The 27,270-nt window shown below is 42.0% G+C and overlaps 2 protein-coding genes across 6 annotated transcripts in view; one reads left to right on the forward strand and one right to left on the reverse strand.

Annotated features, from left to right (window-relative positions):
• Nucleotides 1-11,367, forward strand: part of MGST2 (microsomal glutathione S-transferase 2) — a 35,531-nt gene extending 24,164 nt beyond the window's left edge. The window contains exons 3-6 of one of the 3 annotated variants that reach the window (XM_043971979.1): nucleotides 7,023-7,093; nucleotides 9,715-9,796; nucleotides 10,936-11,026; nucleotides 11,117-11,246. In XM_043971979.1, coding sequence (XP_043827914.1) covers nucleotides 7,023-7,093; nucleotides 9,715-9,796; nucleotides 10,936-11,026; nucleotides 11,117-11,128 — 256 coding nt within the window. In that variant the 3' untranslated portion in view covers nucleotides 11,129-11,246. Of the gene's footprint in view, nucleotides 1-7,022; nucleotides 7,094-9,714; nucleotides 9,797-10,935 lie in introns of all 3 variants that reach the window. The other 2 variants (XM_043971978.1, XM_043971977.1) reach the window with 2 other exon arrangements.
• A 4,947-nt stretch (nucleotides 11,368-16,314) lies between these two features.
• The window catches only part of MAML3 (mastermind like transcriptional coactivator 3), a 550,166-nt gene continuing 539,210 nt past the window's right edge, over nucleotides 16,315-27,270 (reverse strand). For 2 of the 3 annotated variants that reach the window (XM_043972799.1, XM_043972802.1), the window contains exons 4-5: nucleotides 26,777-26,858; nucleotides 16,315-20,064 (exon numbers count right to left, since the gene is read on the reverse strand). In XM_043972799.1, the coding sequence (XP_043828734.1) occupies nucleotides 19,067-20,064; nucleotides 26,777-26,858 (1,080 nt within the window). In that variant the 3' untranslated portion in view covers nucleotides 16,315-19,066. The remainder of the gene's footprint in view (nucleotides 20,065-26,776; nucleotides 26,859-27,270) is intronic. The other variant, XM_043972801.1, reaches the window with a different exon arrangement.

Below are 27,270 nucleotides of genomic sequence, written 5' to 3' on the forward strand. Positions count from 1 at the left end.
CATTACCTGTCCCTTTCCCCTGAGATGAGGGCATACTTTGTTTTATCTATCCCTGGGCATGGCTTATGGTAGGGAATAAGGATTCCTAGCTTTGACCCTGCTAGTGGATCATTATATTATAACCTTAAGAGCAATCCTGTTGCTTCAGGCTTTAGGGAAGGGATGAGGGATCATTCATAATCCTGCAGAAAGTATGCATATCTACTCAAGGTCTCATTAAGAATGACATTACTGTTCTCTCTGGTTAGGATATTGTCAGTAAAGGGTTCAGCCAACTAAGTCAACGGAGGGGGAGGGAGGGTAAATCTAATTCATCTTTTTCCTTTGCTAGGTGCCAATGAATTAATTATAGTTTCTAAAGAATTCTTCCCTCTTACTTAAAATAGCATCAAACCTTCCAGCACATTCTATGAATAGAGACAATTTGAACTGATGTTAGGACAGGGCACCAGGAGCCAGGAGACTAGAGTGCTATTCTTTTTTTTTTTCTCTCATTGATACACTGCAGGGATGGGGGGCGGGGGAGAGTACCTGGCAACTTGTACTCTCAGGGCTCAGTTTCCTCTTCTGTTACATGAGTATGAAAAACGTCAATTTATTTTCTCAGAAAAGTATTTGGTGAAGATAAATTTTTAAACATCAGCTTGACCTCATCCAATGTATGTCGTGTCTACTAGGTGCAAAGTTCTGTTAGGCATCAGGGATCTGAAGCAAAAAAATAAATAGCCCTTCTTGAAGAGTTGTGATTTTCCTGGCAGTATATGATATGTACATAGTCCCCTCTGATGATACCAATTGAAACTTGCTGGTGTTCTGGAGTTTGATACTGGACGTCCAGCTTGCTGAAGGGATTCCTGATTTTTTTAGACATTTCAAGGGTATCAGGGCATTTATGGATGATTTGTACACACAAATAAGAACATAGTAATTGAGGGAAAAGAGCCAAACACTGAACCTGGGGGATGGGGAGTCGGGGTAGGCTTCATAGGGGAGGTACTTTGCACAGCTCTGCCTCACTTAAATCCAATTCACTTGCAAGTCAAGACATTACCCTTCTGATGTCATTGGTCCTGTTTGAGAATGAAGGACAAACAATGACAACAACAATCTTACCTGATCCTTCAATAAAGGATTTGGAAAGTCGAAGAGCAGCTAGGTGGTGTAGTGAATAAAGCATCAGGCTTAGAGTCAGGAAAATCTGAGTTAAAATTTGGTCTCAGACACTTACTAGATGTGTGACCCTGGGAAAATCATTTAACCCTGATTGCCTCAGTTTCCTCATCTGTAAAATGAGCTGGAAAAGGAAATGGCAAACAACTCCAATATCTTTGTCAAGAAAACCCCAAAAAGGGTTACAAAGAGTCAGACATGACTGAAAATGACTAGAAAGGCAAAGGGGAGAAAAGGATGTGCACCATGGGGGCAGCTAGGTGACGCAGTGGATAAAGCACTGGCCCTGGATTCAGGAGGACCTGAGTTCAAATATGGCCCCAGACACTTGACACTTACTATCTGTGTGACCCTGGGCAAGTCACTTAACCCCCATTGCCTGCCCCCCCCAAAGTGCCCCAGGCAGAGAGGCAGTGTGTGCAATAGTAAGGGCACAGGAAATATAAAGCCAAATTTGAGTAAGAGTTTGTTGGCTGGTAATGCTAGAATGTAGAATAACAAAATAAGTCTGGAAAAGTAATCTGGGTCCACACTGAGGAAAGCTTTAAATGCCAGGCTGAGGAATGTATATTTGATCCTAGAGGCAAATAAACAGGGGCCCACAGAAGACTTTTGAGCAGGTGTGTTACATGCTTAGACTTAGGAGTTTGTTCTGACAATTGTGTGGAAAAGATTGGAAGGGAAAGATTGGACACTTGGGCACCAGTGTCATTAGGAGAGGATGAGGCTTAAGGGCCTGAACAAGTGTAGTGAGCATAGGAATTGAGAGAGAAGGGATGGATTCAAGAAATGTTAAAGAGGGAGAATCAATGAAACTTGACAAATCCTTGAATAAAGTGGGGAGAAGGGTGAGGGAAAGGGGAGATTCAAGGAGGACTTTGGGATTGTGAACATGGGTGACGAGAAGGTTAGCCTTACCAGACATAGGAAACTCTGAAACAGGAGTAGTTTTAGTAGAGAAGATAATGAATCTTCATTTTGGATATGTTGAATTTGAGATGCTAATGGGGCACCGAGGTAGAGATGTCCAACAAGTGTTGATGATACAGGACTAGAATCTAGGAGATAAATTAGATTGGGGAATCATTTGTATAGAGATCATAATTGAACCCATGGTAACTGATGGGAGTACAGAGAAAAGAGGGCCCACATGTAGGGGGTGGGAGATGAATGATGATCCAATAAAGTGGATTAAAGACGAGCACTCAACCAGATTGGAGAAATGAGAGAAGAGTGTCAACAAAGCTGAGAAAAGAGAACAAATAGGAAGAGGGGGTGGTCTACAAATTCATATAGTGTAGAGAGGCGAAGGAGGATGAAGACTGAGAAAGAGCCCCTGGGGTTAGAGGAAGTCTCTATTGAGAAGTCTCTCTTCCCTCACCCAGTTACTAGCATTATTGTCTTCTTGTAATTATTTTGTATTTATGTTTATTTATATTATTTATTTAGAATATCTATTTATCAATCAATCAATAAAAATTTATTAAGTTCTTTATATATGCCAGGCACTGTGCTAAATTCTTGGGATACAAAAAGAAACAAAAGGCAGTCCTTGCCTTCAGGGAGCTTACAATCTAATGGGGGAGACAACATGTGAACAAATACACACAAAGCAAGCTATATACAGGATAAATGGGGAATAATTAAGAGAGGTAAGACACTGGAATTAAGAAGGGTTAAGGAAGGCTTCCTGTAAATGGTGGGACTTAAAGGAAGCCAGAGAGGTAGGTCAGTAGTCAGAGAGGAGGGAGGAGAGCCTTCTAGGCATGGGAGTCAGCTAGAAAAAATGTCCTGAGCTTATATTCCTTTATATTTAATTAAGTGAAGAATATTTATATTAGCATATATTTGTATAAATTATATCCCCTCAGTAGAATGTAAGCTCCTTGAAGGCAGGGGTTATTTAATTTGTGTCCTTGGATCCAAAGCACCTAGCACAGTGCCTTGAACATAGTAGGTATTTTTTTAAAAATTGAACTTTATTGAATTAAGTTGGCAGACCTAGATATATTTGTAGGCAATGGAAAGGAATCAGTCAGAGAGGTAAGAAATCATTGAAAGAGTGTGTGTGTGTGTGTGTGTGTGTGTAAGAGAGAGAGAAAGAGAAAGAGAGAGAGAGAAGAATGGAAGGAGGGAGAGAAAGAGAGAGAGAAAGAAGAATGGAGGGAAGGAGGGAGGGAAAGAGAAAAGAATGGAGGGAGGGAGGGAAAGAGAGAGAGAGAGAGAGGGGGGGGGGAGAATGGTCAAAGAGGTAAGCTCTTGAAGGGGTTGGTCTTGGAAACTAGAAAGGCCACCTCTTCCTTAGAGATTAGAGCAAAGGAGAAAGAATGAGCAAATGTGGGAGGAGGAGAATGTTTTGAAGTGCAGAATTGGGGGGAATAAAGAGTCCTTGGCAGATGAGCTCTATTTTCTCAGTAATGTAGGAGACAAGGGACTCTTTTGAGAAGGAGTGATGAAGAATGATGATAGAAGCTTGAGGGGAGAAAAAAAGAAGGTTTGAAATAGCTGCTTCAGGCCACGTAATAGAGAGTCAGTCAAGGAAGCATAAAAGGATTGCTATGAGCAAAGGGGGCCCAGGTGAGGTGAGATAATATCAATTAGTGGTGGACCCAGGTACCACAACTGGATGACTTCCTTCAGCAGTGTCCAGTAGTGTGCATGTGAACATAGGAGGAGGCAGATGGTAAGAGTAAACAAGAGTTTGCATTTAGCAAAGCAAGAGCTGTGATCTGATAAGGCATTAATAATGAGAGTTTATTGGGTTGTTATTATTGGTTTATTAAATATTTTGAATATCTCAGGTGAAGCGTACTAGATCTATATTTAGTATATATAAAAGTAAAAGAGAAAGGAAGTACCAGTTTTAGTTTGAATGTTCTTGAATGAAAAGAATAGAATTCTCTCTTGGGTTCCTGAAAATTCAGTTCAATTCAACAAACATTTATGCCAGTTAAGTGTAAAGCACCATGCCGGGTGATGGGGAGATACCAATTCATTTAAATCCAGCAGATATATTTATTTAGTGCCTGCTATGTGTAAAACTCTGTGATAAGCCCTGAAGATTCAAAGACAAATGAAGGAAACAGTCCTGCCCTCAGGGAGCTTACATTTTACTGGGGATAAATGAAGACGAAAATAGCTGACATTTATATACACATATACGTGTATGTATACATATATGTATATATACATATTTGTGTATATTTAAGGTTCAAAATTGCTTTCTCTACATTATTTCAGTTGATTTTTTTAGAACCCTGTGATGTAGGGGCTATTGTTATGTCCTTTAGACATTTGAGAAAACTGAGAATCAGAGGTTAAGTGACTTACCCGTGGGTACATTTCTAATAAGCTTTGGAAGCAGGATTTGAATCCAGTTGTGTCTCGACTCTGGGGTCAATGCTTTTTCTGTTCTATTACACAAAACCTTCAAATGTGAGCTTAAATGAAGTTTAAAATATTGAAATAAAAACATAACATATTTATATAGCACTCTACAGTTTACAAAGTGCTATGCTCCCAGCAAAGCAGAAGAGATAAATTAGATATACCCCGCCCAAAGCCCCAACTGGGATACAAAATAGATTATGTATTATATGCATATAAGAGGGGCATAAAGAGCACTAGACAGGAAGTTAGGAGACCTGGCTTTGAATTTCACATCTGCTACTTCTGTGACCTTGGGCAAATCATTCATATTTCTGGACCTCAGTTTTCTCATTTGTAAAATGGGGAGGGATGTTGGACTAGATGCTGTTTAAAGGATCTCCCAGCTCTAAATCCAGTGATTCTATGAGCCTAAATGGTATGAAAGATATGAAGAAGGGAAGGAAAGATGCTTCTGATGTGGCGAACTTGAGAAAGGCTTTGTGGAGGAGGTGGCATTTGTATTGGTCTAGAAGGGTAGAGAAGTGTCAACAGGTATAGATGGAAGAGACATGGGGTGTGTGTGTGTGTGTGTGTGTGTGAGAGAGAGAGAGAGAAAGAGAGAGAGAGAGAGAGAGAGAGAGAGAGAGAGAGAGAGAGAGAGAGAGAGAGAGAGAGAGAGAGAATCACAGGCCATGTAATACAATTAGGCTGGAGCTAAGAGAGGGTGCTGGTGAGATAAGATTGGAAAAAATGGGTTGGTTCCAGAAAGTGGAGGGTTTTGAATATTAGTCCAGAAAGTTGAGACTTTAATTTTTAGGACATTGGTTCCCATTTAATGGTTCTCAACCCCCTTGAAGGTTTACAAAAATCATTCAAGGGGTTTTACTAAAAGTCTTCTCCTCCTCCTTCTCCTCCTCCTCCTCCTTTCCTCCTCCTTTCCTCCTCTCTTCTTTTTTGGGGGGCAATAAGGGTTAAGTGATTTGCTTAGGATCACACAGCTAATAAATGTCTGAGGTCAGATTTGAATTTAGGTCCTTCTGACTCCAGGGTGGGTGCTCTATCCTGACCTTACTAAAATTCTTTAATTACATCTTTTTTTTTTTTTTTTTTTTTTTTTTTTTTTTTTTTTTTTTTTGTGAGGCACTTGGGGTTAAGTAACTTGCCCAGGGTCACAGAGCTAGTAAGTGTTAAGTGTCTGAGGCTGGATTTGAACTCAAGTACTCCTGATTCCAGGGCCGGTGATCTATCCACTGCGCCACCTAGCTGCATCTTAATTACATCTTAAGCAATAAATAATTATAAAGAATATTATGGGTAGTACATTAAATTACCTTGGGGGTTCACAATACTTTGAGGGGTTTGTTTGAGCGGGGATTATAAAACAACAAAACATTGAGAACTACTTTCCTAGGCTATCAGGAATCATTGAAGATTTCTGTGGAGAGCTGCCTAGAGGCAGGTAGGTGGCAACTGAGTTCAAATCCTACCCCAGGTACTCACTAGTTGTGTGACTTGGGGCCAGTCGCTAAACCTATTTGTTTCTGTTTCTTTAGCTGTAAAATGGAGATAATAACAGTACCTACTTCTCAGAGTTGTGGGAGCAAAATGATCAGAGTTGTGCAGTAGGAAGGTTACTTTGTTGATAATTCTATGTTAATATATTTGGTTTCCTTTGTAATCCTTTGTATTTTATGCAAACACATTATTATGAGAAGGAGATCCCAGACTTCACCAGACTGCCCAGGTCCATGGCACAAAAGAGTTTGCGAACCCATGATCGGGATGGTCTCTTGGGTCCCACTCAGGTCTTTCTCCATGAACACAGATTACAACCTCTCTATCTTGCTGTGACAGTTTTCTGGATTATCATGATCCAAGCCATTAGTGGGCAGCTAATTTTTTGGTGGTGATCTTCTCTGAATTTAGCTGGGCTATTTCTCTTCTAAGATAACACAGCTGTAGGCAGTCAATAGGTCTGCATTCTAGGCCTATTCCACTTGCTTAAGTTTGCCAGAACCCATACTCTGCAGGCATAGCTTTTGAGAACCAAGCATCTACTCCATGCCATACTGAAACTTCAGACAAGGACCTTAGCAGGAAAAGGTGAATGCTTTCTGTAAAACATCCTGGAATTCTCTCCTGGAATGGCTCAGGCATTTCTTAGATGCAGGATAAAGATTCCTCCTTTGTTTCATCACTCCTGTTAGTTTCATTTATTTATTTTTTATTGGTTTTTTGTGGGGCAATGAGGGTTAAGTGACTTGCCCAGGGTCACATAACTAGTAAGTGTCAAGTGTCTGAGGTTGGATTTGAACTCAGGTCCTCCTGAATCTAGGGCCGGTGCTTTATCCACTGTGCCACCTAGCTACCCCTACTCCCATTAGTTTTACAGGGACAAACTGGACATTTATGTGCAGAAGGAGCCATTTTCCCTGTGCCCTCTGGTCGACTCTCAAATAACCTGCAGTTTTTTTCCTTTGCAGACAAAACAGTGTGGAATTTTTCCCCCTATTCCTGGTCACCCTCTGGATGGCTGGATGGTTCTTCCACCAAGGTAAATTAAAAGTATAGTGATATTTCTGCCTAAATGATGGCCGTGGTATTTTATAACCTTTTGGAATCATCATACAGTTATTCATTTTCAACCCCTGGAAATCATTAAAATGACTTCCAACAAAATGAGGAAAAATTTTCTCCTGCTTCTATGTGCCACAAGATAGCGAGAATTTGCTCCAGTTTGTCTGAACTGCAAGGGCGGATTTCACTGGTGACAGATTGTTCTCTTAGACGTTCAGGTTAGATGATGAGCATCTGGAATTGTATCTAGAACACCGAGGTCTCTGAAACAGGGGGTGGGCTGCGGGTGCTTTGTGTGTTACTTCTTTTCATATATGTTCTTGATTTAGCTTAACTCAACATTTATTTGTGCTAGGCAGAAGGAAAAGGTCTCTGGACCCAAGAGTTTACATTCTTTTTGGAAGATGCAACATGTACACAGATTAGATTAGCTAAAGCAAAGGACTCGCTATGTGCTAGAACAGCAGCCAGGCAGTGCAGTAAATAGAGTCATGGGCTTAGAATCAAGAAGACTCCTCTTCCTGAGTTCAAATCTAGCCTCAGCCATGTAAAGCTGTGTAACCCTGGGCAAGTCACTTAATAACTCTGTTTGCCTCAAAATGAGCTGGAGAAGGAAATGACAAACTACTCCAGTATCTTTGGCAAGAAAATCTCCAAATGGGGTCACAAAGAGTCAGACACAAATGGAACAACTGAACAACAACAACAAAGGATCAATCACAGGTCAGTCCTAAATGCAGCCTCCAAAACTATCCAAAACAAAGGTGAATTATTTCCTCTAGCATGGAGGTTTTGCCTGAGCTGACTGTCAGCCTGTGTCACTGTTAACCAGATCAGGTGCTAAGTCTGCCTAAAAGTAAGCCAGGTGTTCCCAGGGAAGCAGCACATCTGGCCAACCCTCTCTGACTGTGTTTGCCTTGCTTACGCTGTGGCAGACAGGGTTTCCCAGAAGAAACTTTGGTTTCTGAGATGCCCCAAGGAAGGTCACCACTGTACCACATCTGTAAAGCTCTGTCCTTTGTCACTTGCCATCTCTAGCTTACTTCTGGGCACAGCTTAGGTGCCACTTCCTATCCTAAGCCTTTCTGGAGCTGCACCAGTTGTTACTATTCTCTTCTTCTGAAAATTACTTTGTGTAATTTTGTATGTACTCACCCTCCAACCGAGGTAGTGCCCAATCCAGCCATGTTTGTCTCTAACACTGAACAGCTCCTAACTCTTGGGACTACTTTCCTCCTGCCCTGTTTTTCAGCTTCATTTTGTGAGTTGTCTTTGATTAGAGTGATGCTCTATCCATGGTACCACCTAACATTTACCTCATGAGCAGATCAGTTGGGAATATATATATATATATATATATATATATATATATATATATATATATGAACACTTTGCAGATCTCAGAGCATTCTGTAAGTGTCATTTATTATACATGACTTCCCTCACAACTGATGAGCTTTACATGAGATTAATTTCATAGAAAAACACTCCCTTAAATCTCACTCTGTTGACCCTGGAGACTTAAATGAAAAGAAATCATCTCATCTGACAAAATAGAATTCCTGAATAATGACAACCAGAAGAAATAGGAACAAATATTTGTCGGCAATGAGAATTAGGATGTTTCTTCTTCAGCTCAATTTTATCCTGTGATGGTGGCCTATTCTGACTCACACATGTCTCTACTCCTTGTGTCCTCCATTAGGATGTAAGCATTTTTTGACTAGGGAGCGTTCCATTCTTTGAACTTATATCCCAAGTGCCAGTGCCTTGTATGATGCCTAGCTCAGAGCTGGTGCTCAAAAAATTCATGTTTGTTGATTGATCACAAATTTTCCAAGTTGACATCAAGTTTCCTGTATTTCCAGTCCTTCAGTTTTAACTAGACTCATTTCTTTCTTTCTTTTTTTTTTTTTTTGTGGGGCAATGAGGGTTAAGTGACTTGCCCAGGGTCACACAGCTAGTAAGTGTCAAGTGTCTGAGGCCAGATTTGAACTCAGGTCCTCCTGAATCCAGGGCCAGTGCTTAATCTACTGCGCTACCTAGCTGCCCTCCATTTTTTCCCTTTCTAACACCTTTCAGGTTGATAGAATTGTGGGCAATTTCCCCCCCTTTACTTTGAAGGTCAAGGGTCAACAGATGCAGAATCCAAAATTCAGTTAGCCAAAGTGCTCTGGAAATCCTCATGGTTAATGAGTTGCTGGGAAATTGAGGCCATCCAACTTAAACCGCAGAATGAGACATATTTTTGGACGTGACCAATGTGGGGATTTGTTTTGCTAGTTGATGAATATGTGTTTTGAGGATTTTTTTTCTTTTAAAAAATTGTTCAGCTGTTCAATGGGAGGGCAGTGGGAGGGTGAGAAAGTAAATGCTTATAATAATGAAAAGAAACAAATATGAGGTTAACAGTAAGGAAGGAAAGAAGGAAGAGGAAAAAAGAAAGGAAAGAAGGAAGGAAAGGAAGAAGGAAGGAAGAGAAAAGGAAGGAAGGATATTTACTAGGATGTGAATTATTTTGGAAGATTGATGAGTATAAAACTATACCCAATTTCAAAACTGTCATAACCTTTTCTCCCTTTTGATATTTTCTCTCAGGCTTAGCTGCCCTTCTGGGCCTGGCATACATATATGCTCGTCACCACTACTTTGTTGGATATTCAGAGGCGGTTCAAGAAAGGTAAGAGGGTAGTAGCCTTGTGAGTAGTAGCAGAAAGCTTCCCAGAAGGGGTTGGGCCAGTATCCTGTTGTTAGGCAGTGAAAAACACCTTCAGTGGTGGGTTACAGGCTCCAACTTGGCTAACATTATTCAATGGTACAAATGAATTTCTCCTATGTGAAACAAGATTGTCTTGCCAGGTCATATACTATTGTCTTGTTGACTTGCCCTGCTAGGATTGGGGTAGAAAAGCATATGAACAAATCAAGAAGATTTGGGAGGAGGCATCGAGCACACATATTGAACTCCTCTCACTTTTTAGCTGGCTGTACTTTTTTTTTTTTAGTGAGGCAATTGGGGTTAAGTGACTTATCCAGGGTCACACAGCTAGTAAGTGTTAAGTGTCTGAAGCTGGATTTGAACTCAGGTACTCCTGACTCCAGGGCCAGTGCTCTATCCAACCGGCTGTACTTCTAAACCCAGCAAAAATCCCTTGTGGTCTTCCAACAGTTGCCAATAATCATACATAGGTCATGATAATTCTTTGGATGCCTTAAGTAACCAATTAACCTTTGCAGATAGGTTTCCTCTTCAACCTATAGAGCAAAATAAGTTTTAAGACTTCAAGAACATAAAAGTGGTGGCATTTTCCACAATGAATCAGTCTGGGCTTCTGACATGACCTGTAGCTATATCTGTCAGCTAGTTTCTATACTACAGAGCTAGACCTAGGAATTTCTATACCTGGGGTAATAGAAACTGGGCCCAGGGCAAACAACATGAAATGTATCCTCGAGCAGTGACCCTTACTCCCCTGTGAAGAGACCCTCTGATACCATGGGTACTCTTGGGGAGGCTGCCATTCAGAATAGAGGAAAATTGAACTATGGGGCTCAGATGTGGGGGTGGGGGAGTGGAGGAAGCTCATCTGGGGTGCAGCCATAAGAAGGAAGCAGGTTATATCAGGTACCTTAGTATTCAAACTCATTGCTAACTAGATACCAGTTGTTTTGCTTCTTCTTTGGAAGAACTGCAAATGCTTTCAGTACTCTCTAAATTTGGCACCCTGGATGAAGCCTTGGTGGTTCAACCTTAGTTATGGTTCTTAATCATTGTATTTATCATTTCTCTCCCTCTCTCCTCTTTCTCCTTATAAACAGGTTAATGGGCTTCCGGATGAGTCTGGGAGTTTTGTTTTTGCTGTTCATCCAGGCTACACTGGGAATTGCCAACAACTTTCTGGATGAATACGTAGGCTTCAACATTTTCAAGATGTTTCGTCACCTGTTCTAGACCTTTTCCCTCCCTTTTTAATAATTTTGGGTTGTTTTTCCACCCTAGGACACAGACTAAAATACATGAAATCAAAATTCCCAAGTTTGAATTGAAGCATAGAATAATAATGCTGAGAAATCATCCAGCTGAACTCCCTCCTTTTACAGCGTGAAGAAACTGAGACCCAGAGTTTGTCTCCAGATGTTTTCTTGAGATAACTTTGGAAAAATGTTCCCTTTCCACAACTTATTACTTGCTTAATTTTCTCTGAACTATAATTTGTCCTTGTATGATGGAGCTAAAAATCCTGAAAAAAATTACCTTGTTTTTGTTTTGTTTTTTTTTTACAAAGAAATTGCTGCTGGAGGAGCACATGATTGCTTTGGGGAGAATCAGCTTAAATAACTTTGCTAGTTAGTAGATCCTTCTGTTATCATGGTGTGTGTGTGTGTGTGTGTGTGTGTGTGTGTGTGTGTGTGTGTGTGTGTGTGTATTTCTCTTCCTGAAGGAAAGTTCCTGACATATAGAACTGGGCAGTTAAGCCCCTTTCATTAGTAGTGAGTGGAAAGGCACAGATGACTAGCACATGAGGGAGATTAAGTAGACATTCCAGAATAGCCAGGGCAAAGAGTCATCCCCTAATAGCACAAAACAAACTTGGCTGAGAAAAGTATGCTTTAGCTAAAAAAAGAAAGGAAGTAGCCCCTCCCTTCCCAATATGCATCTGAAGAATTGAATACAGGGAACATTACCTCTGCCTCCAACAAAGGGAAAGCAAGCCCAGATTCCCAACAAGGGAAGATCCTGGTCAATGCCCCACTGGTAGGCTGGTGAACTGAGGTAAATGAGTGCAATGTCGATGTTACTATCTAACCTTGAGTGACTTTTCTTCTTTCACTTTGTCCATCTGTGAAATGGGAATAGCACTTTACCTGCCTAAGTGATCTTTAGCTGGAAGGTGTCATACACATAAATCAAGTTTTTTTTTTTGTTTGTTTGTTTTGGTGAGGCAATTGGGGTTAAGTGAATTGCCCAGGGTCACACAGCTAGTAAGTGTCAAGTGTCTGAGGCTGGATTTGAACTCAGGTTCTCCTGAATCCAGGGCCAGTGCTCTATCCACTGCGCCACCTAGCTGCCCCATAAATCACCTTTAAACATCAGAACTGAATGGATGAAAAGCAGTCCACTGTCAGATTTCTCCTGTATATTTGGAAGAGTGAGTGGCTTTGAATTCAGTGTGGACCCGGTACAATGGACAGAGCTCCAGATTTCCACTCAAAAGACCTGGGTTCAAATCTTGGTTCTTCCACATACTACCTGTGTGAGTCAGGGCAAGTAATATCCCCTCTCTGTGTCTCAGTTTCCTTCAATTGCAAAATGAAGGATTTGGATCACATCATGTCTAAGGTCCCTTCCAATTCTCAGTGGTTTTTGAGATGTCATTATAGCTTCTCTTTTTAGTTGGTGCAAAATGGTATAGAGGGGTTGGAGAAAATTTGTGAAAGAAATGGAAATTTATAAGCCACTAAATAGTATTTACAGAATATCAAATCAAAGGATACAAATTCTCTCAGGGACAACTAGGTGGTGAAGTGGACAGATAGAGTGCTGGGCCTACAATTAGGAAGACCTGAATTCAAATCTGGCCTGAGACACCTACTAGTTGTGACCCTAGGTAAGTCATTTAGCCTCTGTCTCAGTTTATTCACCTGTAAATTGGGGATAGTAATAGCATTCATAGGGCTGTTTAAATGATAAAATGAGATATTATAGTACAGTGGGTGCTATTATTATTATTATTAAGCTAACATAGTAGGCACTAGTAAATGCTTTCTCTTCTATTCAGATGAGTCTGTTATTAGCAAAATTTGGGGAAGCAGGGGAAAGGGTGTTGGATTTGGTGTCAGGAAAGACAGGGCTCTTTAATCTCACTTTGTGACCTTGAGGTCACTTAATCTCTCTGAGCCTCAGTTCCTTTCTCTGTAAATTAGGGAGACAGAATTTAACTCCCAGGGTTATTGTGAAGAAGTTTGATGCCTCTGACCTAGGGCACTGAGGGGTTTAGAAGTTAAGCATGTTGTCCATGTCCCTGAGCTAACATTTATCAGGGGTCAAGACTTGCACCACAGTGTTCCTGACTGAGAGGTTGGTTTTCTCACCACTAGACCACGGTGGGATTTGGAGAAGATGGAACTGGGAGGCTGCAGCCATATTGTTGAAGAGCCTTAAATTCCTGAATCAGAATTTATAACAACTTTATTTAGTGAGCAATGGAGAACCAGTGAACATCTTGATTTTATGAATCCATGTTCCTCTAATTGGTATGCTTTAAAGAGTCAGCTTCATTTTATTTTTAGGACTATAGAACTCCTTACTTGAAAGTGTATGGTATTTCTTTATTAAGAATTAATATATTTCTGCAAAGGATACATAAATATCATTTGTTTGGGTCATTGACAAAGTTAAAAAAGTGCAAGAATCAAAAACATGAGTTGTTCTTTTTTCCTCCAGGTTTGTTTTTATTTTTTTTTTCCTAAATGAAAAATCCATTGTCCCAACTGAACATGACCCAGGTTTCAGAGCAGGTCTTCTATGATTATGTTGATGTGTGTCTGGACCCTTTGGTGTGGCTCTGGAACTCTGTGATAGAGCCCTTCTCCAGCACAGAACATGGGGAGGGGAAGTGCAGAGATTCAATATGTAGTGGCTTCTATGATCTCTTCTGTCCAAAGGAGAAGAGGAGAATGACATTCCTGGCTTGGCAACTATACAGTGCCACCGACCAAGCCTGACATTTGAGCTATGAAAAGAGATTTTTAAAAAGGCTAGAAGGCAGCATCGGAGGCATAAAAGAGGGCAGAGGGTCCAGTACTGGCCTCTAGGGCCCCATTCATAGGCCTGCTGGTTTGGGGCTTAGTAAAGGGGCATTTGGTGTAGTTACAGGCCCCTGGTTTCTCACTGCCCTTTCCCAGGGTCCAGCTGAGAGAACCTTTCCCAGCATCCTTTGTAAAGAGTTGGTGCACTCTTGCTAGTGGCCCACAACATACGACATAGCAGAGCAGAAAAACTTTGTCATGATCATTTAAAATAACAGTTGGCCTGTTGACAAATGAAGTGCCTCCTTCACACAGAGGCAGATGCCCCATGAAAACAGACGTGCCGGTTTAAATATATTTCCCTGGGATTCTCTGAAGACAAATAAGATAGCATATGGGAAATCTCTTTGAGGAGCAAAAGTACTCTATTTGCCCAGCATATAACAATGTTATTTTTGACCAAATATGTATTAATTTGATTAATAGAAGCATTTGGAGCAAAGCAGATTTTGGTAGGACATGTCTATAATTTAATGGGGAAGTGGGGGGGGGGGACTCTAAGATTTCCCAGAGCTCCAGATTTTTGGCTGGTACTGTCAGCCATTTTTGCTTTGAATTGATTTAATTTTTCCATTCCCTCTTGTCTCATTTAGGTGATTTAGCCTGTGTGACAGAGAGCATGCCCAACTTAATGTCCTCTACAGCTGCATTTCCCAACATGTGTGTGTGTGAGAGACAGAGAGAGACAGAGACAGAGACAGAGAGAGAGATAGAGACAGAGAGACAAAGGCCAAATGCATTCTTTCTAAAGGATACTTCCAGAGCCATAACTGGGGTGGGGTAACAGGAGCTTTCTTCCAAAGCAGCAGGTTTAGAAGATGCTATCACCTAGTTTGTAAGAACAGTTAACATAGGAAGTTATGAAATGGTGGGCTGAGGTGAGTAAGTCCCTCCACAGTACTAGTAGCCCTTTGTAGATGTTGTCCCAGGGTATCTGCCTTTGCCTTAGAGGACAGTGTCCCCCTCTTCAACTATGGATGTGCTTCATGCAACTTACTTTAAGTGTGAGTCTTCCTGTTTTGGCTACATTCCCCTTTTCCCTCATTGCCCCCAATAATGGTGGTCCCTTTAGGGAGTGCTGCAGCAAATTTTAAAATGTAAAACTTTGTACTAGAATTACAAGGTTTGGGAACCATGGTTTATCTGGTAAACACTTAAATAATGATCCAAAAAAGATTGGAGAGAGTCCAACCATCATCTCCAGTGACTTTTGAGAAGAGAGTCATGGACCTAGTTAAATCATGTGGCTCCCAAGTCAAAGCCTACTGAGACTGAGGGTAAGATCTCTGCTTTCCAACTTGGAAAATTGGAATCCCAAGTGAAAGTGGCTCTAACACTTATTAGGTGTTATCTATCTATCTATCTATCTATCTATCTATCTATCTATCTATCTATCTATCTATCTATCTATCTATCTACTTACCTACCTACCTATCAAACTACCTATCTATCTATCGATCTATCATCTATCTATCTACCTATCTATCATCTATCGATCGATCGATCTATCTATCCATCCATCCATCTATCTATCCATCTATCTATCCATCTCTCTCTCTCTCTCTCTCTCTCTATCTATTGATCCATTTTGGTGTTAGAGGAGTCATATCACTATCCCAAGTCTGGGTTTCCTCATCTAGAAATACTTATGTAGCTCTAGGACTTTACCAGTGAAAGTCTCCAGAAAAGCCTTCTTACCCTATGGGACTTTTTTTTTGGGGGGGGCGCGGCAACAAGGGTTAAGTGACTTGCCCAGGGTCACACAGCTAGTAAGTGTCAAGTGTCTGAGGCCGGATTTGAACTCAGATCCTCTTGAATCCAGGGCCAGTACTTTATCAACTGTGCCACCTAGGTGTCCTCCCCCCATACCTCCACTGTAGGACTTTTTGCATGTCTTCCTATATACTTTCCATCCAATTGCTGGGGCCTTTCTTTTCTATCTGTTGATATCAATGGACCATAGATTTAGGGCTAAGAGGCACCTTTGAAATCACCTAATCCAACCTCCTCATTTTATAGATGAGGAAAAACTGAGACAGTTAAGTGAATTGTCTAGGGCATACAGCTACTGAATGTCAGATGTGGGATTTGAACCCAGGTCTTCCTGACTCGAAGTCCAGCATTCTATCCACTATATCATGTTGCCTCGCCAAAGCAGCAGAACCAGTATGGCACACCTGGGCTGGTTGCTGGTTTCCCCTTGCTACTGCCTTACTCACCTCACCTTACTTGCTCACTGACGGTCCCAATCTGCAAAATGGGGGTGAATGATTCTTTTGCTCCTTCCCTTCAAGAGCAGTTGTGAGGGAAGCATTTTGTAAACATTAAGGGGCTAGAGAAATGGGAGCTGTCCTTATGCCAAGAAAAGACACTTTGGATTGGTTCAGGTAACAATCTTTTATTTGCCTTTTTCTTTAAAAGTGGTCTGCCAACATCACTTCATCTCTACATTTCAGAGTTCTGTACAGTTCTCAGAAGGAAATATGCAGTGCTCAATGTACAAGGTAAAAACAGAAAACTAGAAAAATCTGAATAGAATGGAGCCAGTTGCCATTGGGTAATACAGTACAAATTAGTAATCGGATGTAGTCTGAAGTGTAATGCCGTTGCAGTGATGATGAGTTAAGGAATGAAATAAAAATACTCTATTTTAAACAAACAGTATATATATATTCATATGTATATATTTTACAGATAGTAGACCCAGTGATATTTGCAGGATTGTAAAAACATATTTACAAATAACTTTTTTTTTAGACATTACATATACATCAGCACCGTAGTAAAAAAAAAATAATTAAAATCTACCTCTTGTTTAGTTGGTCCCAGTACAGAGTATTCTGAGGAAGCTTTTCAAAGATGATAGAGCCTCTGTCTCTATTGCTCATCTCTAGCTTCCTCACACCAGCATATTCGTTGGCTTTCTGTACCTCTCAGAAAAAGGTGGGTGTGTTTTGTATTCTTCTTCCTTTCCTTTCATAACTTTGTTGTTTCTTTTCTTTTTGGTTTTCGTCTATTTTGATTCTTCGTTTCCCTAGTAATGTGGCTTAACCTTCAGGGATCTTGAGTCCAGTCCTGCGGTGGCCTTCTGGGAGAACCAGAGTAGCCTCTCACCAATTTGGTGCCACCAATAGCCCTGTATCCTCTCCCTTGCTATGTGCGGATTCATGCACTGGATCCTTTCTAGGGGGAAAGCCAAGGGTAGGGTTTGGCAGCTCATCTCCTCCTACCCTGGTCTTCCACTCAAACTCCTTTGGAATTTCTCCCAGCTTAGGTCAATCTACACCTCTCTTTCCTCCATAGGTATCTGTGGGTTTCCATGCCATTGGCTCTGGCTCTGGATGAGCTAAGAGCACATGCATAGGACTGACCCGGCATCATCAGGACCAAAGACCAAAGATTCTTTTACTAACTTTTCTCCTTGCCTTGTTCCATCTAGACCTTTCATAGTGCACAGGGTTTCCATGATGAAGTGGTAGGAGAGGAAGCAGGGGAATTGGCAAGAAATAAAGGAACACACCTAAGATAAATTGTTGGTGCATTTGGATAGGGTCAGACTAGGAGAATTATGCAGGGTTGATTAAATGCCTGGGATGATTCAGTGGGGAGTATTTAGTTCAAGTCTCAGAGACCACACCTGCTTTCTAAAAACAAATTTTGCCAGATATACCAGTTGACTTCTGCCTCCTAAACTCTCAGAAAATTTGCATTTGACCTGCCAAGGAGGAGGCGTTATTGGCAGAATACTGTGTTGGGGATGACTTTCCCCCAGATGACTGAACCCTAACCAAAGGGTCACAGGTACAGCTTAGTAAACTGACCTGAGCAGACCAGAATTAGGCTCTTTAAGGTCCATCCCCATTTAGGGACATCAGAGTTGCAGGGCCAAAGCCAGGAAGTACTGCCAAACAATAGCACAGACTTCCATGGTCCAGGCAGGTAGTACCAGAAGCCCCCCATTGGTCAGAGGCAGGAAATGCCAGGGTTCCTTTCCAATATCTGGCATAGCCGAGTTCTTCTGCCATTCATTTTGGCCATGACCGGGTTCAGTTAAAGGAAGTAGCTTCAGTGGGGATACTGGTGAGAAAAAGCTGGGTGGAGTCAGGGTTGGGGATGGGGAGCAGGAGAAGTAGAAGCAAAAGTAGGGATTGGGGGGGTAGGAAATGGGCCTGAATGACATCTCCAGAGTCCAGTGGATGTCTGCCCACCACCCCCCTCTTTAGATGCTACACTGTCAGAAGCAGAGATATGAAAAACTCTCTAGATTTATAAGCACTATACTGGACCCCATAGTAGTTTGGGAAACTCTGAAGTCTTCCAGCTACTAAACAGTGGCTGTGACCACTTGTCACAACAGTGATAGACTCATCTTCCAAGGGCCTCTTCTCTTTGTATTGCCTGATTTATGCTCTTCCTCCAAGCTCACCTGGCTATCCTTGGGCAGCATCAGGCAGCAATGCCTCTAGGATTCTTGAGGTTCATCATGGGGACAGGGAGTGGAGCCTCTAGGTTCTCTTGGAAACGTCCAAGAAAGATATCACTGGTCTTTTGGCCCTCCCTCCCAATACAGTAGCGTGTCTTTAAACCTGGAATTGTTTCCATCTGGAGTTCAGCACAATTCTGATCCACCAGTGCTTGGCCTGTGCAATCACCCAGCAGCTTTGGTGGGAAGGTCTTCTTCCCCATGGCCTGAGGATCTGTCTTTTCTGGTGGCCTGAGAAGACCTGGGGCTGGACAGACCAGGGGACTCCTTGACTTTGGATAGCAATCCTTCTCAGCTCATGGGGACTGGCAACTCATCCCACACAGGGGGCCCTGGGATCAGGGGAAGGGTTGTCCTGTGGAGCCACAGGCTGGTCTGGATTCTTTCCCCAACCTGTCCCTTTGTCTGTCTCTCTCACACCCAGTAGCATGTGCCATGGAGTTGAGATTGCTATATGTGGAAAGTTTTGCAAAATGCAGCCTATAGTGGCTGGAAATTGCCACCTTTTAACTTCCACCATCTGCCTGCTACAGTTCAGCTCAATTTGCACAGATTAAAAAAAAAAATAAAAAACAAGGATGGGATGACATCCTGTTTCCTTTTTTTTTCTTTTAAAACTTTAACTACTGGAGTTTTGGCTCTCAGGGCCCCCTGTAACTAGGGATTGCCGAATAACTCATCGAGCTCTTGCATCCATTCGTCCCCTGGCCCACCTTTGATGATGGAGTCCACCAGGTCGGCACCCTCTGCTAGGTTGGGGAAAGAACCCCCAGCTCCTTCATTGCTGTAATTATAAGGTATATCCTGGGATGGATTCCGCTCATAAGCCTGGCCCTGGCTGCTTGGGGCAAAGTTGCCACTTTGCATCGGCGGCTGGGTTGGAGGCTGGCTAAATCCTGGCATGCCAGGCACACCCTGGCCCATGCCAGGCATAACCATCTGCCTTGCCTGGTTGTTTCCCTGTTGCCCAGGGAGGGACGACATCATCTGCCGACCCATGGTTGTTGGGTTGAGAGCTCTCACGGTGCCTGTGGTGTCTACAACTGACTGGCTCATTCCCTGTGGGAAATGTTGCTTGGTCAGTCTGGGCTGTCCAGCCTGCATAGAGTAAGCGGTGCCATTGTTGAACGGCCCCAGATCTCCACTAGTCCTCCCAGGCATACCCTGTAGACCCCTCTGCTGCCAGTTTTGTGCTCCTTGTTGGACAGTTCCCATAATGCTCTGAAGTCTTGGAGGGCCTTGGGGCCTGGGCAAGGCCTGACCTACAGGTCCTTTCATCTGCTGATGCTGTTGGGGGATGCTGGAATTCACCAGCATGCTCTGGCTAAACCCACTCACCATGCCAACTCCTTGAGCGGCTGCAGGCTGCCTCGGGCCTTGGGCCTGGCTGTGGGTCATGCCCATGCCGCTTTGGTTTGGGTGCTGTAGCATTTGGCTCATCCCTGCGCTCATGTTGTACATTCCTGGTTGGCTGGTGGAGGTGTTGCTATAAGGAGCCATTCCAAGCTCAGATGGAGTTGCTGCAGAGGGCATGGCCCCAGGGTTCTGGGAAGGCCCCATTCCCATCATGCCGGCACTCTGGGCCATCATCCGAGAAGCTCTCATGTTCTGGAGAGCTGCCTGGTTTCTCACGGCTGCTATGTCCTGGGGAGAACCTGCAAGGGAAAGAAAAAGGCCACACCATTCATTTTTTTTTTCCCAGAGAAAATGATACACCAAAGCCAAGCAAGCCAGGGAAATAAGTCATCTGTGGCTTGGAATAGATTTCCTTCTCATCTCTGCCTATTAGAATATCTATTTTCTTCCAAGGTTTTGCATAAGCATCACCTCTTCCTACCCACATATTTTTCTGATGCCCTAGTTGTTAGTTCTCTCCTACCCAATCTTGCCCCCCCCACCCTATTAATCTATTTATACATCTATGTCTATATACAACATAAAGTTAATATGCAATTGTTCCATGGTCCCTAAACAGTTCTTTGATTCAGTCTTACAGCAATAAACTTCAAAGTCCTAAAAAGAGTCATATATAAATTAGCTCCTGGCAAACAATGGACTGCAGCTGTAAGTCAGTACTCTTGTCATCGGAAGGGGCTGTTTTCACTCAGGTCCTCTCAGAATTGCCTTTGTCTCTCCTTAAGCAATTTTGTCTGAGGGGCTGCTTTTCTCTCAGATTCCTTTAGAATTGTCAATATCACTCCTCAAGCTGCTTTCATCATCTGTATTTCTCATCTAAGAGTCCTCTTTCTACTCCTTTCAGTAAATAAATGCTTTCCAAGACATTTTCCATAACAATGGGGTACTACTTTACATCTACATTTACTTATCTCTGTAGGGACAGCTAGGTGGCACTGTGGATAGAGCATTGGCCCTGAAGTTGGAAGGACCTGAGTTCAAATCTCACTTCAGACAAGTACTTGCTGTGTGACTCTGGGCAAGTCACTTAACCCCAATTGGCTTAAACATCCAGGGCCATCTCCAGTTGTCCTGATATCTATCTTGCCACTGGACCCACATGGCATCTCTCTGGAGGAGAGAGTGAGGTTAGTGACCTTGCACAGCCCTCCCTCACTTAAATGTAGTTCACTGCAAGTCATGACATGACCCTGATTGTCATGGTGCTCTTCAAGAATGAAGGACAAACAACTTATCTGTAGTTGCTTCTACTCTTTCTCTCCCTCCTTAGAAACTAAGCTCCTTGAGCCCAGAGACTGGTTTTTTGTTTTTGGTCTTTTTTTTTTTTTGGTCAGTTCTTAGACCAGTGCCCAGTCCATGGTAGGAACTTAATTACTGCTTGTTGAATGATTGGACAGATGAAGGAATGAATTTATTCCCAGAAATCCTTGATTTCCCAGGAAGATCATGAATTTATCTTTTGGCATGGGGATATTCCTTTTTGTGAAAGGATCAATGCCCTGATCATCCTTTCATTAGCGCTGATAATGTAATGTGTTTTTTCCCCCTCACCAAGAAAGCTCCAGTGTCTTTGGAAGCAAGAGCTCATTCATCTCCCAGGCTACACTGCTGATCATATTATGTATCCAATTTGTGAGGTGGAACATGGTTCAGCAGAGAATACTATCAATAAAGACCATTAAACTAATTTCCCTTAAGGCCTCAACAGTGTTAGACGGGTTAAAGATCATCCTTTCTTGTTTTCTAAGAGATTCCTCTGATCTATGGGAATTTGGGGGACACCCTTTGGAGGGTTTCTACATGTTTTTGACTTGGTGCCTCTTCATGTGTCAGAGCAATGTGGCCAAGAGCCAGAACTACCCAAACAGTCCTCACTCACTCACTCTGCAACTTCCCATATGTTCTACTCTGGCTTAGCCCACTGCTCATTTAAGGGATGACCATCTCTCTCTGTAGATCCACCCCCCCCCCCAAGTAGATTTCTTTTTTTTTTGCGGGGCAAAGGGGGTCAAGTGACTTGCCCAGGGTCACACAGCTAGTAAGTGTCAAGTGTCTGAGGCTGGATTTGAACTCAGGTACTCCTGAATCCAGGGTCAGTGTGTTATCCACTGCGCCACCTAGCTGCACCCTGCCCCCCCCCATAGATTTCTAATGTTGTTTTAAAGATGCTGAGATCTGTAACAAAGTTGGACTCAGATATCAATCCCAAGTCATGCAGTCCAAATGATCCACTTGGGCATCCTTATTCCTGGCTTTCAGGAAGTTTTCAAACAAGGAGACAATAGGAACAATGGGTTCAGGGGACCAATGTTTTAATAGCTTGGTAAGGAAGTACTGACAGATTTTTCTATGTCCTTGCTACTGATTAAGTCTATGAGAAAAAGAAAAATTGTTTTTCCTGTCCATTTAAAGAAATGGCCTCTGAACCAATCGATATAGTACGTAAATTTTATCCCACCTTAGAACAATGATGAGAAACCAGATGAGGATAGTCTAACCTTGAAATTCTGAACCTTGATGGAGAAAGGGAGTAGGTTTTTGTCTTATTGATTTCTGGACAACAAATATGTCTCCATACTTACTAGTTTTATTTAAGAGACACAATTATAGGAATTTTTATCATGACTCATGTTTATTTGGCTTGGTGGGTCAATATCATTTTGAACTGAGCAATGAAAAAGATTCTGGGAGTAAAGTCTGACTGAGCTCAGGTAAGAGCCTTAACAATTATTTTCACCTTTAGGCATCACTGAGTCTAAGTAAAATGCTAAGGAAAATCAAGGGTTTGTGTTCCAACACTAGGTGACAGTATGTACTGTAATTTTGTGGTGTGGTATAGTGAGAAGCATGCATGGTTGCACTGTGGAAAGAGTGCCTGACTAATCAGGAAGGTGGGGGTTCAAATCCCATCTCTGACACCTAATTACTGTGGGAGCTTGAACAGCTTTGGCAACAAACTTTCTGAGTATCAGTTTCTTCATCTGAAAAACAGGGATAATAATGCCTGTCAAAATTCAAATAAAAGAACATATGGAAAGCATCGTGTCATTTATTTCTTCACTTTTTCATCAGGGTAGGGCAGTGGTAATCAAAGTCAAATAAAAATAGATCTTTGTTGGCCCAGCTTTCCTCAGAAAACCACAAATTAATATTATTTATGTTATATTGTATTTTCATTTATTTTGCTACACATTTCCCTAATACATTTTAATCTGAGTTTAGGTTGAAAACCTCTAAGTATAGGGTACTCATAGTTTTGAAACTCTTCATCAGTGCAGATCAGTAGGTACTCTGTAATTTAAAGCCTTAAAAGAGTTACCTGGGGGCAAGATTAAGTGACCTGTGTAGGGTCACACAGTTAGTATAAACCAGAGATAAGACTTGAATGCAGGCCCCTCAGAATCCACGGTCTGTTCCTGACTGACTACAGCATGCTGGCTCTCACAGGTCTGGTCCAATTATTTCCCCATGAAGGCTTATGATATTGACTCTAGGAATTGCGCCAACCACATGGACAATCTGATTAACTGGGAACAAACGGATCATTGAGATGGATGTAAAATCCCAAACTGACCGAAAAAACAAAATGGTCCATTCTGTCCATCATTCTGTGACTGATTTATAGACCGACTTTGGATAAATATGGGGTGGTTGTACTAGAAACAGATGCAAGGGCCTACCTCAAGGCTTTGTTATTTAGAAGCAAGGCTATTGGCAAGGATACTTTTCTAGAGCCTACTGATTTTGTGCACTTCAGGCCCTATTACTAATTGTGTGCAATTTAAGATCAGTTGTTTTTATCTTATTCAGGGTTGCTTCTATCCAATACTGTAAATCCAGAAAGCCCTTCAATGGGTTTTAGAATCTCAGCCCTAAACAACTTTCATTTTTTAAAATGTAGCATAATTAATTGCACTATCTATGTGTAGAAGAAATGTTATTTTTAAACCAGCTGCATATTTGCCCATGAAAAGAAATTAGAATTATTTATTGTTCTTGTTGTATGCCTGTAGTAATTTTAAATGTTCAGAGAAAGTGAGCTTAAAGAAAATGTCCCTCCAAAGATTAGCTTTATTCTTCATTTGATTAGGATGTATGTTGGGCAACGGGCCTCTTTTATAGCTGAACACGCAGGTACTATTCTGAAAAATTGTGGTCGATTTAATTTTATTGTTTTCTGGCTAATAGCCCAATGTCAAAGCCAATTCTTCCATATTCAGCCAGAGTCAATAACATGCCAGTTGTTTCCTAAAAGGCTTCTGTTCTATCTTCCCTCCGGGAGGAGTTCATATTTGTGAAAAATAACCATTTCCCCATGGGCATATAACATTGCCGAGGGGCACAGGACTCAGTAGGAGAGAGAAAGACAGTCATTAGGTCCTTTGAAAAGAAGAGTGTTAAAAGTATGGAGAAGGAACAGTCTGGGAGCTATTTCTGACAGGCCTTCTCAGGAAGGACAATGCTTCTTTATCTATCAATCTGATATTCTCCCAGATGTGTAACATCAACATAGCAGCAGTGTTTGTCAAACACATGAAAAATATGGAAAATCCTAAAAGATGTACATATAGTCTTGCATCAAGCAGCTGAGAGATGCTAATGTTTTCCTGCCATTTTAGCCCATGTAGAGTTTTGTTACACATTCATCATATGTGATTTGGGATTACAAAAGAGTGTGAAGGGGTGAGTTTAAAGACCCCAAACCATGAGTATGGGGAAAAAAGAAAGGCCTATAAGGGACATCTCTAAAAATGTAGAGCATGGGTACTCTTAAGCCCACCAGCAGATTGCCAAATGTGGGTTGGTCACCCAATGAGATCAGGAATTAACAAGTAACATGCCTTAAAAATAGCTCAGGAAGGACTACAGGCTGAACAAAATTATTTTCCCCCTTAAATACAGTCTGAGCAGCAGCATAGTGTGGTGGAAAGAGGTATAGAATTGGGTCAAGAAGACATGTATATTTGGAGGGAAAAGCAAGTTGTACATGGTAGATTTGTGGTTTCATGTGCAATCATCTCTTTATTGTACTGTGTTATAGAAATGCTTGTTTTGTTCTGGTAATTGAAAATAAAATAAATTTTAAAAAATAAAGAGGTCATGCCTCTGACCACATACTGGCTGTATGACCAAGGTCAAGGTGCTCAACCTCTGTGTGTCCCTAAGGGCCCCATCCCAGGGAATTCTTCATATTGATGAAATCATAGATCCAGATTACTGTCCCCTCCAAATACAGTCTAAAGGGGGTATATGTGTGTGTGTATGTGAGTGATGGGAGTAGTATGAGGAATTGTATTCTGAATAGAGACAGGAACTAGACCTGTGATCTCCTTGGCACAGGAGTTCTCCATGAAGAAATTCCTATACCAGTGTTGGTCAGTATCCTCGCTGCAATTTATAATATTAGAGCATTGTTGCCTAGAGTAGCAAGAGGGTTAACTGTCTGAGGTCACTCATTCAGTGAGTGTTTAGGGGCATGACCTGAACCCAGATCTTTCTGATTCCAAGATCAACTCTCTGGGCACTGCGCCATGCTGTGTCTTGTAATAAGAGCTATGGAAAACTGACTCACCAATTGCTTTTTTTTTTTAAGATACTCCTTCAAAGACTAATGGAATTCATTTTGTGACTATAACCTAGTGAATTTTCCTATTCTAAATGTAAAGTCCATAGGTCCCTAAAGTGATGGGCAGACAGGTCAGGTAGGGATGGATTGAGGATGGAGTCAGAGAAGATCTCAGTAGAAATGGGGGTATTTTGCTGAGGGGGTTCCTTGGATCTTAGAATCTCAGAGTTAAGAGGAGGTCTTCAAAGGCTCCATAATCCAAGCCATGTCCAAAAGAAAAGCCTTTTGATGATATCTGTGGCAAATGTTAACCCAAATTCCATTTGAAGATCTCCCATCACTGGGGAAATCCATACCCCCAAGGCAACCCATTCTTCTTTTGGATAGCTCTAGCTACCTGACTTGGTAACATCCCACCTTTACTCTCAGTTCTTTCCTCTGAGGCCAAGAAGAACATGTCTAATCTCTCTTTCACATGATACACTTTCAAATATTTGAGGACGGATACTGTCTGCCTCCAAAGTCATCCTTTCTCCAGCTAAATACCCCCAATTCAATCTTCTTATGTATGACATGCTCTCCAATCTCCTTGCTGGGTTATCAGTATCCCTGACTTCACTGAGATGTTTCTCAGATTGTGCAAATAGAGTTTGTTAGGATTTTCCCCTGCTGATGCCCCCAGTTACACTGCAATGGTAATTCCTATTTGGGGGAGAGGAAGAGCCACTTTAGGCCTCATTGTTATCCCCTGAATCTTCTTCTTCCTTTTTTTTTTTTTTTTGCAGGGCAATGGAGGTTAAGTGACTTGCCCAGGGTCACACAGCTAGTAAGTGTCAAGTGTCTGAGGCCGGATTTGAACTCAGGGAGTCCTGAATCCAGGGCCGGTGCTTCATCCACTGCGCCACCTAGCCGCCCCCCCCCCCCAGTCTTCTTAGCAACTTGTACCAGGGAGACAGATGAGGGCCATTTCTGTGAAGATTATAACTTTCAAAGCTAACCCAACCCTCCACATTCAGAAGGAAGTTATAGCAATGTTCTCTCTATTCCTTTTGGGGTCATGATTTGAAAAAAAATTCACGAAGGTTGAGATGTTCAAATTGGCCCTTAATGATCTGCTTACCCTCTAAACTCAGCAGTGACCTGGGGTGGTTAAAAGTTGGATCTTTCCTTCTGTTTCATGAACTCTGACCTCCTACCCAGCACTAAATTCAAGGAAGCAAAGAGGACAGACAGGGGGATAGGATTTCCTCCCATGATCAGTAAGATGATCAGGACATTACACGGAAAAATGTGACATGGAAGGCATTATTATCCCTAGCTTCACAGCTGCACCCCTCCTATGAGGGTAGGGTAAGCGTAATAAAGAGCTAGGCTCTTGGCCTTACCTTGAAACTGATTGACCTGCTGCACCGGATAAGGGGTCCGCTGCTGGAGATGCTGCCGGGGTAAATGTGATTGCTGCAGCTGCTGGATTAGACAGAAGGCAAGAGAAGGAAAGAGGGCAGGAAGAAACATGGAGAGAGAAATAGAACCAGAGAGAGTGGGAAGGGCGGGGAGGGTGGGAAAAACAAGAACATATAATTAATTACATTTTCCAGTAATTCTAATATGGATAACTTTGAATTGAGGCAGTGTGGTATGGTGAAAAGGGTATTAGGGAGAGACCCAGAAGATCCTGGGTTCAAATTCCAGTTCTGCTATTTACTACCTGTGTGACCATGGGAAGGTAAGTTCCAATAGCACATGTTCCAATATCCTAGTAAGCCTGGGATCTGACTGATGTATGTACTTCCTTCAGAGACGCAGATGGGAACCGCCCATCTAGGGCTGCCAAGCCCAATTCTTATCCATGCCTAATAAAAATTCTAATCGTCGATGT

Source organism: Dromiciops gliroides, chromosome 6, assembly GCF_019393635.1.
Source record: "Dromiciops gliroides isolate mDroGli1 chromosome 6, mDroGli1.pri, whole genome shotgun sequence".
Classification (NCBI taxonomy): domain Eukaryota; kingdom Metazoa; phylum Chordata; class Mammalia; order Microbiotheria; family Microbiotheriidae; genus Dromiciops; species Dromiciops gliroides.